Source organism: Sus scrofa, chromosome 15 (assembly GCF_000003025.6).
Source record: "Sus scrofa isolate TJ Tabasco breed Duroc chromosome 15, Sscrofa11.1, whole genome shotgun sequence".
NCBI classification, from domain to species: domain Eukaryota; kingdom Metazoa; phylum Chordata; class Mammalia; order Artiodactyla; family Suidae; genus Sus; species Sus scrofa.
The window spans coordinates 86,941,840-86,954,870 of record NC_010457.5 but is presented as its reverse complement, the minus strand read 5'-3'; the positions used below and the strand labels follow the sequence as shown (position 1 = coordinate 86,954,870).

The following is a 13,031-nucleotide window of genomic DNA, read 5'->3' as shown; positions in this document are numbered from 1 at the left end:
ACATTTTTCCAAAGAAGACATACAGAGGGATAAAGAGGTACATAAAAACATGCTCAATATCACTAGTCATGAGGAAAATGCAAATCTAAACCACAATGAGCTATCACCTCATACTTACTAGAATGGCTATTATCAAAAAGACAAGAGTTAGTGAATGAGGATGCAGAGAAAAAGGATGGGCATTGTTGGTGGTAATGGTGGCTGTTGGTATACCTACTATGGAAACAGTATGGAAGATCCTCAAAAAATTAAAAATAGAAATAGTATATGGTCCAACAATTCCATTTCTGGATATTTATCACAAGAAAATGAAAAACACTAACTTAAAAAAAAATTACGTACCCCCCCCCCATGTTCATTGAAGTATTTTATTTACAATAGCCAAGATAGGGAAACAACCTAAGTGTCCATTGAGGGGTGAATGGATGAAGACATCTAGTATGTATATACAACAGAATTTTATTTAGTCATAAAAAAGAATGTAATCTTGCCATTTGCAACAACATGAATGAACTAATAACATTATGTTAAGTGAAATAAGTTAGATAAAAAAATACTGTATGATCTCTCTTATATGTGGAATCTAAAACAAACAAACCAAAAAACCACAAACTCATAGATATAGAAACAGATCTGTGGGTGCTAGAGGTGGGGGTGGGAGGTGGGAAGGGAGGAATGGGTGAAGGGGGTCAAAAGGTAAAAACAGAAAAATAAGTACTGTACATTACTGAACACCACCAAAAAATAGCTGACTATCATCTAGTAATTTGTGCCTATTTCTATAGTATTAGGAAATTTAGGCAACTTTAATAAATTAGCATAAAACTTCCTTAATAAGTAAAGGAATTTTAGAAGAAAGCTGAAAGGTAAAAAGCACTGGGAGTACCTGTTTAATAGTTGATTAAAATAAATGAAAAAGACTTCTTTCGCCTGTACCTTACCCACCTCCTTCCCCACTTCAGAAGCCAATTTCAAATCCACCAGCTACTGAGGTTTCCATTTTTTTCTTTTTGTTTGATTAATTTTCTAGAGTGGCGCACCGAACTTACTTACTAGATCCCCAGTTTATTATAAAAGAATTAACTCAGGAACAGCTGGGTGGAAGAGACAATTAGGGCGAGGTGTGTGGAAGGGGCAGGAAAGATTCTAGGCTATCTCTGAGCTCACTACTCATCTTAAAGTTCCACGTGTCACCAACCTGCCCTTCTGGGGTTTTATGGAGGCTGTGTTACATAGTCATGATGGATTAAATCACTGGCCACTGGCAACTCGTTCAACCTCAAGGCCCTGTTATCTCTCTGAAAGTTGGAGATGGGGGGAATGAAAGTTTCAAACCTCTAACCTGGTGGTTGGCTCCACTGACAACCAGCCACACCCTTAGGTCTCAAAGTCATCTCATTAACATAAAAAAGACATAGTTATCACTAATAACTTAGAAAACTGCAAGAGTTTTAGGATTTCAGTGCCAGAAATGGGGATGAAAATCAAATATTCTTAGTATAAATCACAATATCCCACCTACCTAGACCCAGCCCCAGAGGTTTTATTAGGAGGCTGGCAGCAATGGTATTCTTAAAGCTCTACAGAGAATCTAGATTGCAGCCAGAGTTGAGCAACACTGTTCTAGCTGCTTCTCAAATTGTAGGAATCTTCTGGGACCTCTCCTGGGCACTATGATCTGTTTGGCCTAGAGTTCCCAGGTTAAACTCCTTAACCTCCATGGCTTTGATTACCATCTCTATGCCAATTACCCTCAACTCGAATTGCCAGTACAGACCTCTCCTGCCTACCAGACCCACACATCCAACTGATTACTAGCTATTTACTCTTACATCTCACAGGACATAGCACCATCATCCATCCAACAGCCCAAGTCAGAACCTTGGGTAACGTCTTTCATCTCTCTCATGCAATAATTACAAAGTCCAGGTCACAGAGACCTGCTCTGCAAAAAAACAGCAGATTCCATCACTGACTAAGCCAAAGGTCGTACAGCCACCATGGACCTTTGCAGATCCTGCCAACTTTAGTTCAACAGGTGTTATTGTACACTGCTACCTAGGTTTTTTCCCACTCCCTTTACCCCCACCCATCAGGAGCCTTTGAGGATGGCCTCTTCTTACCATAATGTAAGAAGCCAGCCACTTGAATCCCTCCCTGTACCCACCAGAGCCTAGTAATCAGGCCTCTTGCAAGTGTAAGATCAGCCTAGATGCTTGTGGCCGACCCCACCATCCTGCCCAGGCTCAGTGTTTGTCCCTGCATCTGTGCCTCTGCCATCACCAACCTCTGCTCATTGTCAAGCTTCACTGTAGTCCACACACCCAGGGGAAAGCATGCAGCTACGGAGGAGGATAGCTTGTGGGCTGCATCAGGCCATGCCTTTTGCAGCAGCTCGGCTCAGCACCACCACATCCACAGGTAGCTAGCACCTTCAAGTGTGAGTTCGTTTAATGATACAAATGCTAATCCTCTTCCAAACAGGTTATGTAATATAAACCAGGAGACTGGTTAAGGTAATTCAATTCTCAGAAGACATATGAAGGGGAATAATAATGACTAACTTGTGATAAATCATTGCTCTTTCCAATTAGAAAAAGAAGTACAAGCAAGGAACTTAAAGGTCTAGTAACAGCATAGGCCTGGAAAATAAAAGTAAAAATTCTATTCATTTTATATGTAGACACTGGGAAAGCACCTGCTAAAAAGTTAATGTTATTTTACACAGGGAAGTTACGTTTCTCTAGAGCAGTGATGTCTAATAGAAACATAATAAAAGCCACATGTGAAATATTTATAGTAGTCACATTAAAAAAAATAAAAGGAATATGTGAAATTAATTTAATAAATTTTAACCTGGTACATCAAAAATATTCTCATTTAAATGTGTAATCAATATGAATTTCAAAATATTCCAATGTAATAATATCTAAAAAAGAGATATTTTATATACATATATTTACATATGTAATTTTTTTTTTGGTGCTACGTCTTTGAAATGCAGGATGTAACTTGCCTTACAATACCTTTCACTACAAACTAGCCACATTTCACGTGCTCAGTAGCCACAATGGCTAATGGCTACTGTATTGGGCTGTGTAACATTAGCCTCTATTACCCAAATAAGTGTGGGTGTAGGTGTGTGTGTGCGTGAGTGTGTGCATGCCTGCACATACATGTATAATGCTATTAGTGGCAAATCCAAAGTAATGAAAGATCTGATATGCCTTTCAAATAACCAAATGAAGACAATCTTTTCGGTAAAATTTAATAGTATTTATACATTTTATTATGTCCTTAATTCTTTGGATACTGGTAATCCATGTGTGAACTATGATTAAATACATTAAAAAGCCATTATTTGTGATGCTTTCATTTAGCAATCATCTGTGATCAATGCATCCTTTTAAAAAACTTCAGCAAGGTTGCAGAGCACCTGAGTGAAAAAGCAACTGAACCTCTGGAAATTATTATGGCCTCCCCACACACTGAGGCCTTTATGAACAAGTTTGGATTCAGACCCTCCTGAGGGGAAGATGACCTTTCTCTGGTTTAGAGGGAAGTACCAAAGAAGTGAGGGAAAAGACACTTCATAGGCAGGCAGGGAGGTGGAAAAAGCCTGTTTGCATGCAGGAAGAAAGGCGCTTCTTCTTCTGTCACTTCACTTCACTATGGGGCGGATAAAAAAACAAGGTCCTACTGACAGCACAGGAAACTATCTATATTCAATATTCTGTTATAAACCATAATGGAAGAGAATATGAAAAAGAATATATATGTGTAACTGAGTCACTGTGCTATACAGAAGACATTAACACAACATTATGAATCAACTATACTTCAATAAAATTTTAAAAGGGATAAAAAAGGAGTATCTGACTCTCAACATCTCATTCCCTGAACATTTCAGATAAACAGCCATTTGCTGCTCACTTCTGATTATGACCATAGCAAAGATACCATAATACGGGGCAATGCTGGTAGGAGATGGGGGAAGGGCACTGAGCTCCTCTTTTTAGGGAAGGAGCCTATCTGAATATCTGAATCAAACTTCTAACTGAAATTCTGAGACCTAAAAAAGTCCATGTGAAATAGCATTTTGAATTGTGTAGGAGATGGGCATCATTTTAAGGGGTCTTCCAACTTCATCTCCTTGATAGCACTTTCAGCCATGAATGAAAGAAAACATCTATGACAGGGCAATCATAGCTCAGTCTTTAGTTGTTATAAGATTTTTGGTTGGGCGAACAAAAAAAAAATAGTTGTTGTGTTTCCAACTGGTACTTTTCATTTATACATTTAACTTTTGGTTTCATCTATTAATTGTCCTTATTTTTAACCTCAAACTGCCTATAATAGATAATGTGCAGATATAGATTTAAGTAGAAAACAAAAAAGTAATATTTTTTGAATGTCAGTTATGTCAGTTACTGAGCTAAGCTTTTTCCATACATTACGAGTCACCCACATTTGAAACAGAACAAGTGAAGTCATCTTATATAGACAATGGTCTGTATGTATTTTCTCCCTGAAAATTCTTCATAAAAAATATTACATAGTCCACAAGCCTGAGAATCCTTAAATGTCTTTAGTTACCAATTATTGTTTTCAGTGTTCCCTTTCAGACATTATCCTCAGTTCCTGATTTTACAAATTAAAGTTACTCCTGAGATTGTTCTGAATAGAAACACACCATCTCTTTCTATGAGGAAGAGAAGATATGTTTAAAATGTTATCTGAGAAGTAACTTCAGTCAACTCTTTTGCAAATGCTCAAGGCTATTACGACAGCTATTAGTGTTTCAACCAGTTGTCTGACTAGAAATCTTCTCCTCCTTTTTGGCCTTTCATCTAGTAAATAGCTTTTTTATTGATCAAAAATTTGAAAGTTAAAAATATCCCTGTAGCTTATCACTTCTAATTAATGCTCTTATTCACCAATCAGGTTGATAACAATCAAAATTGCACTTTGTTTTTATTCATTTATCCGTCCAACAAATCTTCACTTAATTCATGTTTGCTGCACATCTACCACATGCACATTCCTTGGAGGTTATTTCTGGAGTCAATCCCTATGCTCTGTGTGCCCAAAGAATTTAGGTTTTTCCTTCAATTCTGACAGGCATTATTATGATAAATTTTAAATTTCATCCAATATTATGACAGGCTCTTCCCAGTTAAGTACAGACATCTACAAATAGACTCGGTGCCCTTCCATACAGGAAGTAAGGGCTAAATACCAGTAGTTGTAATACCATGAATCAGGAAACTATGACAGGATAACAAAAATAAAAAACTTCCCTCCTGAGACCTTGTCAAAATCCTCTGGCAGATCAAGGTCGTCTGCTCTGCTCCCTAATTCTTCATCCTATAACTTCCTCATGCAATGAAAATTATGATCTGCAGATTATCCAAATAGATAGGTCCGTGAATGTGTTATGCTTACCTAGTTTGCCTTTGGGGGTGGAAAATGCTTAATGAGAGGATGAAGTTTACTCTATACCCTGCAGACAACTTCAAGACTTTTATGGATGCTCTCTGACTCAAAAATAAAATTCCATCATGTGCGTACTCTATTTGAATTCATTCTCAATGAAGAGAAGCAGCTTCCCAGTTTGAGAAAAAGCAAAGACTACTACCCCCAAAAAGGGGGGAGGAGGTGGTAAGATGCAATAACTAGCTTATCCCAAAAGTGCATTGATACAAAGATAAAGATGAGAAAGGTACCAACTGTGACCTTTTATTCACTTTCACAGATGACGTATCAGCTCAGCAGACAACATATTAGAATTTTCATTTAATTTTATTTGCGCTGAAGATGTATACATGATAGGAAAGGGCTTAGACTTTGGACACAAGTAGACCTGACTTTGACTTGGGGTCCCATCTTCTACTTGCTAGCTAAGTAATTCTAGAAAAAGTCCTTGCAACTCTCTGAGTCAGAGTCCTCATGGGTAAAATAAGAACAATGCCACTTTTCAGAAAATAAGCAACATACATAGCAGTTCTTAACAATATTTAGAACAAGATATAGTCTGAATTAATATTAGTTCCCCTTTCTTCTCCCATGTGTCTGTGCAAAGCAAATCTGCTTTTGGATTTGAAACACGAACTTTCTCCCCTCCCTCATCAGAATGCATTTTTCAAGTCATCACAAACCTAAGAAGAGACATTAATAAATGACGTAAAATAGAGGTATCTACGTAACATCAGTTTTTGGAGAGAAAAAATAATAATTATACGTTAAGCTTTATTTTAAGTATATTAACAATGGAGATGCCACTTTTTGCTTGTGTTCTTTTAGATTTCACATTCAAAGTAAAACTATATCATTTTCTTTTTTAGAAAGCTCTTGGGCTAAATGACAGGATAGGGAATCAATTCCAATTGCTAATCCTTATCTATTCCTTAGCCTGTTCTTTAATAAGGCTGATATGTCAAAGATGGAAATAAAATTTTCAAGTCTTGGCTTAGCTGGATCCTGTCCTTAATGTGCTGAGAGACTTGAAAATGTGTTTTACAAATGCGGGAAGAAAGGGAGAGGTGAAAAGAAGGTTTCATAAAAAAACTTTTCCTTCACATAGTTTTGTCAGAGAACTGCAATCATTGTCACGAGTGAAGTTAGTGAAAATCATTCACTTGGAGAATAGGCAACAGGAGTTCTTCCAGGACTTGTGCTTCCTTGGGTATGTGGGGATGGGGGTGGGGAGGGGTCACTAGCTTCTGGTCGCAGACTCAACTCACCCAGCTGAAGCTGTTCGCAGTTCCGCTCCGGATTCTTTCCGATTCTGCATCTATAAATCGCCCCAGGGTTGACCACCGAAGTATTAGCTTGCCAGCTGGCGGTGGGCGCCCCGACTACCAGCCTAAAAAGAGAATTGTGCACGTGCGCGCAGACGTGAGCGGTGCTGCCCATTGAACTCCAGGTCTCTACAGACGTGCAGCTGGCAGCAGGGCCGCTCTCCCCACCTCCTCCTCCGCCCGCCCACCACCCCAAACTCCAGAACGCACACTGGGTGCTGCCACCTCAAGACAAATTAGTTTCCCGGGCACTTCTCTCGCGAGCTGGCCGTCTCTGCGTCCCCCTCCTTCCTCCTCCACAGGGAGGAAAGTTTCAACCCGCAGGGAATCCCTGAGGCGTCTTTTGCTCGCGGCTTTGAGTTACCGAGACCGACCCCACTCACCATCGGTTTGCCCCGTGGCTGTGCAGCACCACCGAGTAGCCGAACAAGGTTTTGGAGGGGCCCTTGTAGAGCAGCGGGCTCTCGGTATCCACGTTGTAGGCGCGCCCAGTCGGGACTCCCAAGAACAACAGTAGCATCACTGCTTTCGAGACGGCTGCCCTTCGGGGGCCAGGCCCGCGCCTCGATTGTACAGCCATGCGCTTGCGGAAAGGAACATTCAACACCAAACGACCATGGTCTATCTCAAAGTTGCGCGGGATGCGACGGTCAGCCAAGGGGAAGAGCGCCCCAAGAGAAGAGGCTCAGCGTGTCCGGCGCCGGCGGGCAGGCGGGAGGGAAGAAGGGAGGGAGGGACAGAAGGAGGGAGGGGAAGTCGGGCCGCAGCGGGCGGAGCGATCAGAGGTGGCCCGGGATGCTGCGCGCTTGCCGGGCCCCACGCCCTGTTTCTGGAGCCGAGGAGGTGAGGTACTCCCGAGGTCTGGGGCGCGGGCCGCTGGGTGGGGTCCCGGGCGTGGTGCAGAGGCGCAGTACCTAGCGCCGTTTCCCCCATCGCGCGGCTGTAGGGGGCGCTGGGGGACCTTAGCTGCGCAGGACGCGCGCCAGACTGGGGCCACCTAGTCCAAGCTGAGCGCGGGATGACGCCTGGCTCCTGGGACTTTGCAAGAGTAGGGCGAGAAGGGGCCCCGGGCTTCGCCTTTTAACTGTGGTTGGGGCCTAGATGCGTAGCGACGAGGTTCCAATCAGCCTCGAGAGCCCCACTATGAGGCTCCTCGACCTGCCCCGCCTGGCCTGGCCAGTTGCAAACTCGGGCACCGGGATGGACTGCGGTGGGGATTCATCCTGATCTTTCGTTGGTTAAGCGCTATATTTGATTTGGGGGCCATAAGGAACCACTAGAAAAATCAATCAGGGAGACACAAATTAAAAACAAACAAAAGGCACTCCCTGAAGGCACCTGAGAAATATTTTGGTGACAAAGACGTTTTGGTATTCACTTTGAGACTCAGAGCCCTGCACCCCTCTATGCCCACTTCCTTCCTCCCCGCACTTCCTCTTAAGTCCCAGCCTATTGCTTGAAGAGCAGTGGCTAGGGCTGAACAAGAGGGGCGGGTGTTTTAAGGCTATTGCTAAGTCCAAGGGCTGGATTAAGGAAGCGCTGTGACTTGCCTCGTTTCAAAAGATTCCTCTGTTGGGACTCTTGACGCTCCCCATTTCCACACATCCACCCAGTTGCCACCGGATGCACCTGCCATCAGGGCTCAGACCCAGTTGAGGTCAAGAGACACACACCACAATGAGCCTATGAAAAAGCGCTGAGGACCCACAGCACAACACACCTGAACTGGGCTTGATTCTCATCCTAATTAATCCATGGTGTGCTTCAGGTTTCTTTCTAGAGCAACCAGCCACAGCCATAAATGATTAGGATGGTATTTGTAGGCAATGCAGGTCCAAGTTAATATATTATTACTCTATGGTAAAAAAACATAAGAAAACGTGCTCATCACATAGTGTCTGTGCACATTAAAACAACTGAAATAGCACATCTGAAGTTGTAAAGGCAGATACATAATTAAAATACTTGTTCCTTTTTTCAACATATTCATTGAATGGGCACTTGGTAGGCCCACAGAATGCCAAGGTGAACAAGGCAGGGCAAGCTTTTAGGAAAATTTTCAGCCAAGTGGTAGATAGACAGATGTTTACTAACTAGAGAAAATTCAGAATGCTTTAGGGGCACTTACAGGACAAGGAGGGCTGCATTAGACTAAGCACTCCCTGAACTAGGAAGGAACAGGAGGGATAAAGGAAGAAATAGACTTAAGAGAGTTCTGAGAACTGAACCTAGAAGAACTTGGTAATAGTACTGGTAAATACCAATGTGGAGCTAAGATGAAGGAGTCTTGATGGGACAGGACCTCATTTCTATGATGATGGTTATAGTCATGGTTCTGATTTTCATTACAATTTCAGAAAGTCATCCTTTATGACCTCATGCACTATGTTAGCCCCAATTTTTATTCATCCAAGGCTTATTGAACAGTTCACTTTTCCCAAGTATGGAGGAATAAATGGTATTTAATGTTGCTATGACAGAGCCTGAAGATACTGCTCTCTCTCCAATAGATACTTTTGCAGGTAAGAGTGACAGTCAGGTAGCAGGTGGGTGAGCATGTTCATGCAGGAAGAGAGGGACTTTGTAAAACTACTTAGGCCTATCCCTTACCCTGAACTGAACTCAAATACTCGGTCATTCAATTAATGTCACTTGATTAATATGCTTCAAGTGCCCATAGTGTGCTAGGAGCTGGATAAAACTCTCAAATAAAAAACATACTTCAAGTGATTTCTATCCTTGGTAAGAAGTCCTGCCCAGTAGAAACAATTCTCACATGGGCTCGCCCAGTTTCTCAGCTATTATCAAGAGTGAGCATTTCTCCTTCTTGAAAGTCTCTCTTCTCATGATACTAACCTTTTTGAACTCTTTCCCCTTTTTTATCTGGCCACTATGAGTTTCCTTTGCTGGTTTCTTCCCCTCCTCCCTAAGTATAGGAAAGCCCCCGGGGAGTGGGGGTGGGAGCTCCATTCTTTTTCTTTCCTTCTCTTTCTCCTCCTCCTTCTTTAACTCATTTCCTGAATCTTTAAATACTAGCTAAATAATCCCACTAAATACTCCATAAGTCACAGTTCAGGTCTTCAGACTGGATCTCTCTTCTCAACTCCAGACTCATATGTTTCACTGCTACCTGATGTCTCTATTTGGATGTCTAAATGAGCACTGTGCACGTAACAAACTTAACACTGAATTCCAACCCACAGCTCAATTATTCTTCCACTCAATCTTCCTTTCCCCAGAACAGCACACCATCTGCCTGGTTATTCAGATCAGAAACTGGAAAGTAATTCTTGAGTCCTCTCTCTCTCTATTCCCTACCTTGAATCCATCAGTAATTAAGTCCTATTAATCCATTTTCACACTATATCCCCAGCTCATCTGTTTGATGAGCTTCTCCTGCCTTGCTCCTATCCTCTTCCAAGTAAAGTCATCTGATCTGATCTCTTAGGGATCTGAGACCTATTCTCACTATTTGCCTCTCACCTACATCATAAATTTTCTACATTGAAGCTAAGGTGAATTTTTAAATTCTAAATCAAATCATGCATTCCACTTCCTTGCTTAGACTCTTTAAAGAGTTTCCCATGCTCTTCTAGTACAAACCACACTTAGCATGGCCTACAAGGACCCTGTGATCTGGCCTCTGTCTACATTGCCTGCTCACCAATGGCCACTTCCCCCAGGAGCACTTTTTTCATCCACATTACCCATCCTTAATTTCTTTAAGTGCATCAAAGTTTTTTCACCCTGGGGCCTTTGCCCATCTTATTACCTCTGACCAGATACACAACCTCTGACTTTTCACAGATTCCTCTTTCTTCAGTCTTAGCCGAAAGGTCTCCTCCTCACAGATGATTTTCTTGTCCATCCACTTAAAATAGGTCATCATATTACAAACCATCCTGTTCATTCTTTTTAGAGCTCTTTAATTTATAATCACAGGTGTCTTTACAAGTTTTTCTTGCTAGAGAGCAGAACACACATGTTTCGTTTTTACTGTTGTTCACCACTCTATCTCTAGCACCTGATATGCTGCCTGGCCAACACCAGGTGTACAATAATTATTTTTTGAATGGCTCTTCGTGATTTGTACTTTTTACATCATTAATGTCATAAATTGAGAGAAATCTGGATAATTCTATGATCATGCATTATTATATACAAAACAATGTGTCCTTTGGCAGATTCAAAAATGTACTACAAAATATGGGTCCTATTCCCAATAAGCTTATAATTTCTGAGGAGAAACATGATAGGCCTCAGTGAACCAGAGAACAGAGTCAAATGTGAATGTCATGTAGCTGGGAAAGAGAAGGGACAGTTGGTTGCTAACAAATGATGTAGGCATAAAGGGCAGTCCTAGAACCTAAGTCTGGGTGGAGTGTAGGGAAGGGAAAATGAAATAACTGATAGGGTACATTGGGGAAAAAGTTGACATAAATTGTCAGCTACAGGTCATATGAGGAAGTAAAACGACGTTTTTAAGGTGGAATGTAGTAGTAGCAAAAAAAGAAAAATAAAGCAACAAGAAAGAAGGAGTTGGAATAGGGAGGAGGAGGAGAATGTTTTTGAACAATATGTCTGGGTTCTAGAGATGAGTCTTTGAAGTTTGTGGAACATTCATAGACATATTTGGCATGTAGTTTTTAAAACTTTTTATTTAATATATACTTTAAATCACTAAAGTAAAGCATGTAACATGGAAAGCAATTAGTGGTGCATGAAGAAAATATTTGCAATCTCTTCCTGCCTCCCACTAACCCCAAATTCTGAAACACCCCTTTTCCCTCAATAATTTGACTTCTAAGCACTTGTCTCAAGGTCTGCTCTTGGGGGATCCAAACTAAGTCAATAGGAGATTATTTTTTCCCACAGTAATAAAGTTCCTAACATGAAACAAGAACCTCTTTTATCCTGATATGTAATATTACCCCCAGTTTCCTGATTCTTGAATATAAATATCAATGCTTTTAAAGAAAACATGAAATAATGCTTCTTCCTTGTTACGAGAGCTCTGGAATCTGTTGAGAATTGTGTAAAACACACCTCAGAATCCCCACACCTGGAGGACCTGGAGACTGGGGTATATTTCCAAGGACTCATCCTCTCCTGGTAAAGGGGTAACTGTGCCATACTTACAGGTTGCATCTGTTTGCAAGCATGCTCCCAGGTGCCAGAGGAGTCCTGTGGGGTGGGGGGGGGGGGGGAAGAGGTGAGGGACACAGGCTCCAGAACCCAGAAACTGCTGAACCAGGGACACTGTCTTTCTGGAGCCAGAGCTCAGGCAGCCCAAGGGGCAGGGCATTGACAGTGAGAGTACTGGCCATGACAGCCAGTCAAAACCCTATACATTTTGTTAGTGTTACTCAAACTTGGTATTTAATCTCCTGGTTTAAGTCTTCTCTGGTTGGCTTGGGAAAATGAGTGAATGTGTATCAAGCAGTTTAATGCCTTGCTGAGCACATAATCAATTGATATTTAATTAAAAAATCCCTTTCTACTTCATCCTTCTTTTCTTCTATCATCATCATCATTAATGATGTAATTTGTATAGAAATAAACTACTTACAGAAATAAACTGTGTATAGAAATCTGAGCTCAGTGCAAATGACTCTCATATGGAAGGTTGTCTAAGTTAATAAAAGGCATTTTCTGTCTCAATTTGCTTCTATTTATTTATTCACTCATTCAACAAATATTTATTGAACAGTTATTTTGTATAACTGAGAGATGCTTTGTGTAACATGACAAATGGATTTGGGATCCTTATTCTCTTGATACTTTTATCCCCTTGTAACTTTTTAGTACCTTGGCATACATAAGCAGATGATTTTTTTACAGCTGTGAATATGTCATTTCCCTCTCAGAGACCTGTCAATGATTCCCCTCCCCCCATAACTCAACCCAATTAAATTAGAATTTCTTGCTTGGGGCTTAATACCCTCCATGCTTGGCCTCCAACTAACTTTCTTTCAACTCATCCCAAACACAGCCTACTTCTCTTTCCCTCTGGAAATGTTCCCTTTCGTTGGGGAAATAAAGAGCTCAAGAAATAATTTGAGACCGTAGGTACCAAATGACATACAAAATGGTGCCTACCAGAGAAATTCAAAAGACAAGTTTCTTCTGATGGGGGTGTTCGGGGAAATTTTTCTGGAGTAGAAGGACAATTTTTAGGAATTTCACCTTTTATCAGTTTTTTTATAACTCCCCAAACTCCTGAAATTTTAC

At 41.2% G+C, this 13,031-nt stretch overlaps 1 protein-coding gene across 3 annotated transcripts in view; it reads right to left on the bottom strand.

Moving 5' to 3' along the window:
* ITGA4 (integrin subunit alpha 4) overlaps positions 1-12,817 on the bottom strand; it is an 86,375-nt gene extending 73,558 nt beyond the window's left edge. Inside the window, exons 1-2 of one of the 3 annotated variants that reach the window (XR_002339183.1) lie at positions 7,184-12,817; positions 6,744-6,865 (exon numbers count right to left, since the gene is read on the bottom strand). Coding sequence is in view for 2 of the 3 variants with exons in the window: in XM_013982231.2 (XP_013837685.1) it covers positions 6,744-6,865; positions 7,184-7,380 (319 nt within the window). In the remaining variant the exon portion in view is untranslated. The remainder of the gene's footprint in view (positions 1-6,743; positions 6,866-7,183) is intronic. The other 2 variants (XM_013982231.2, XM_003133517.4) reach the window with 2 other exon arrangements.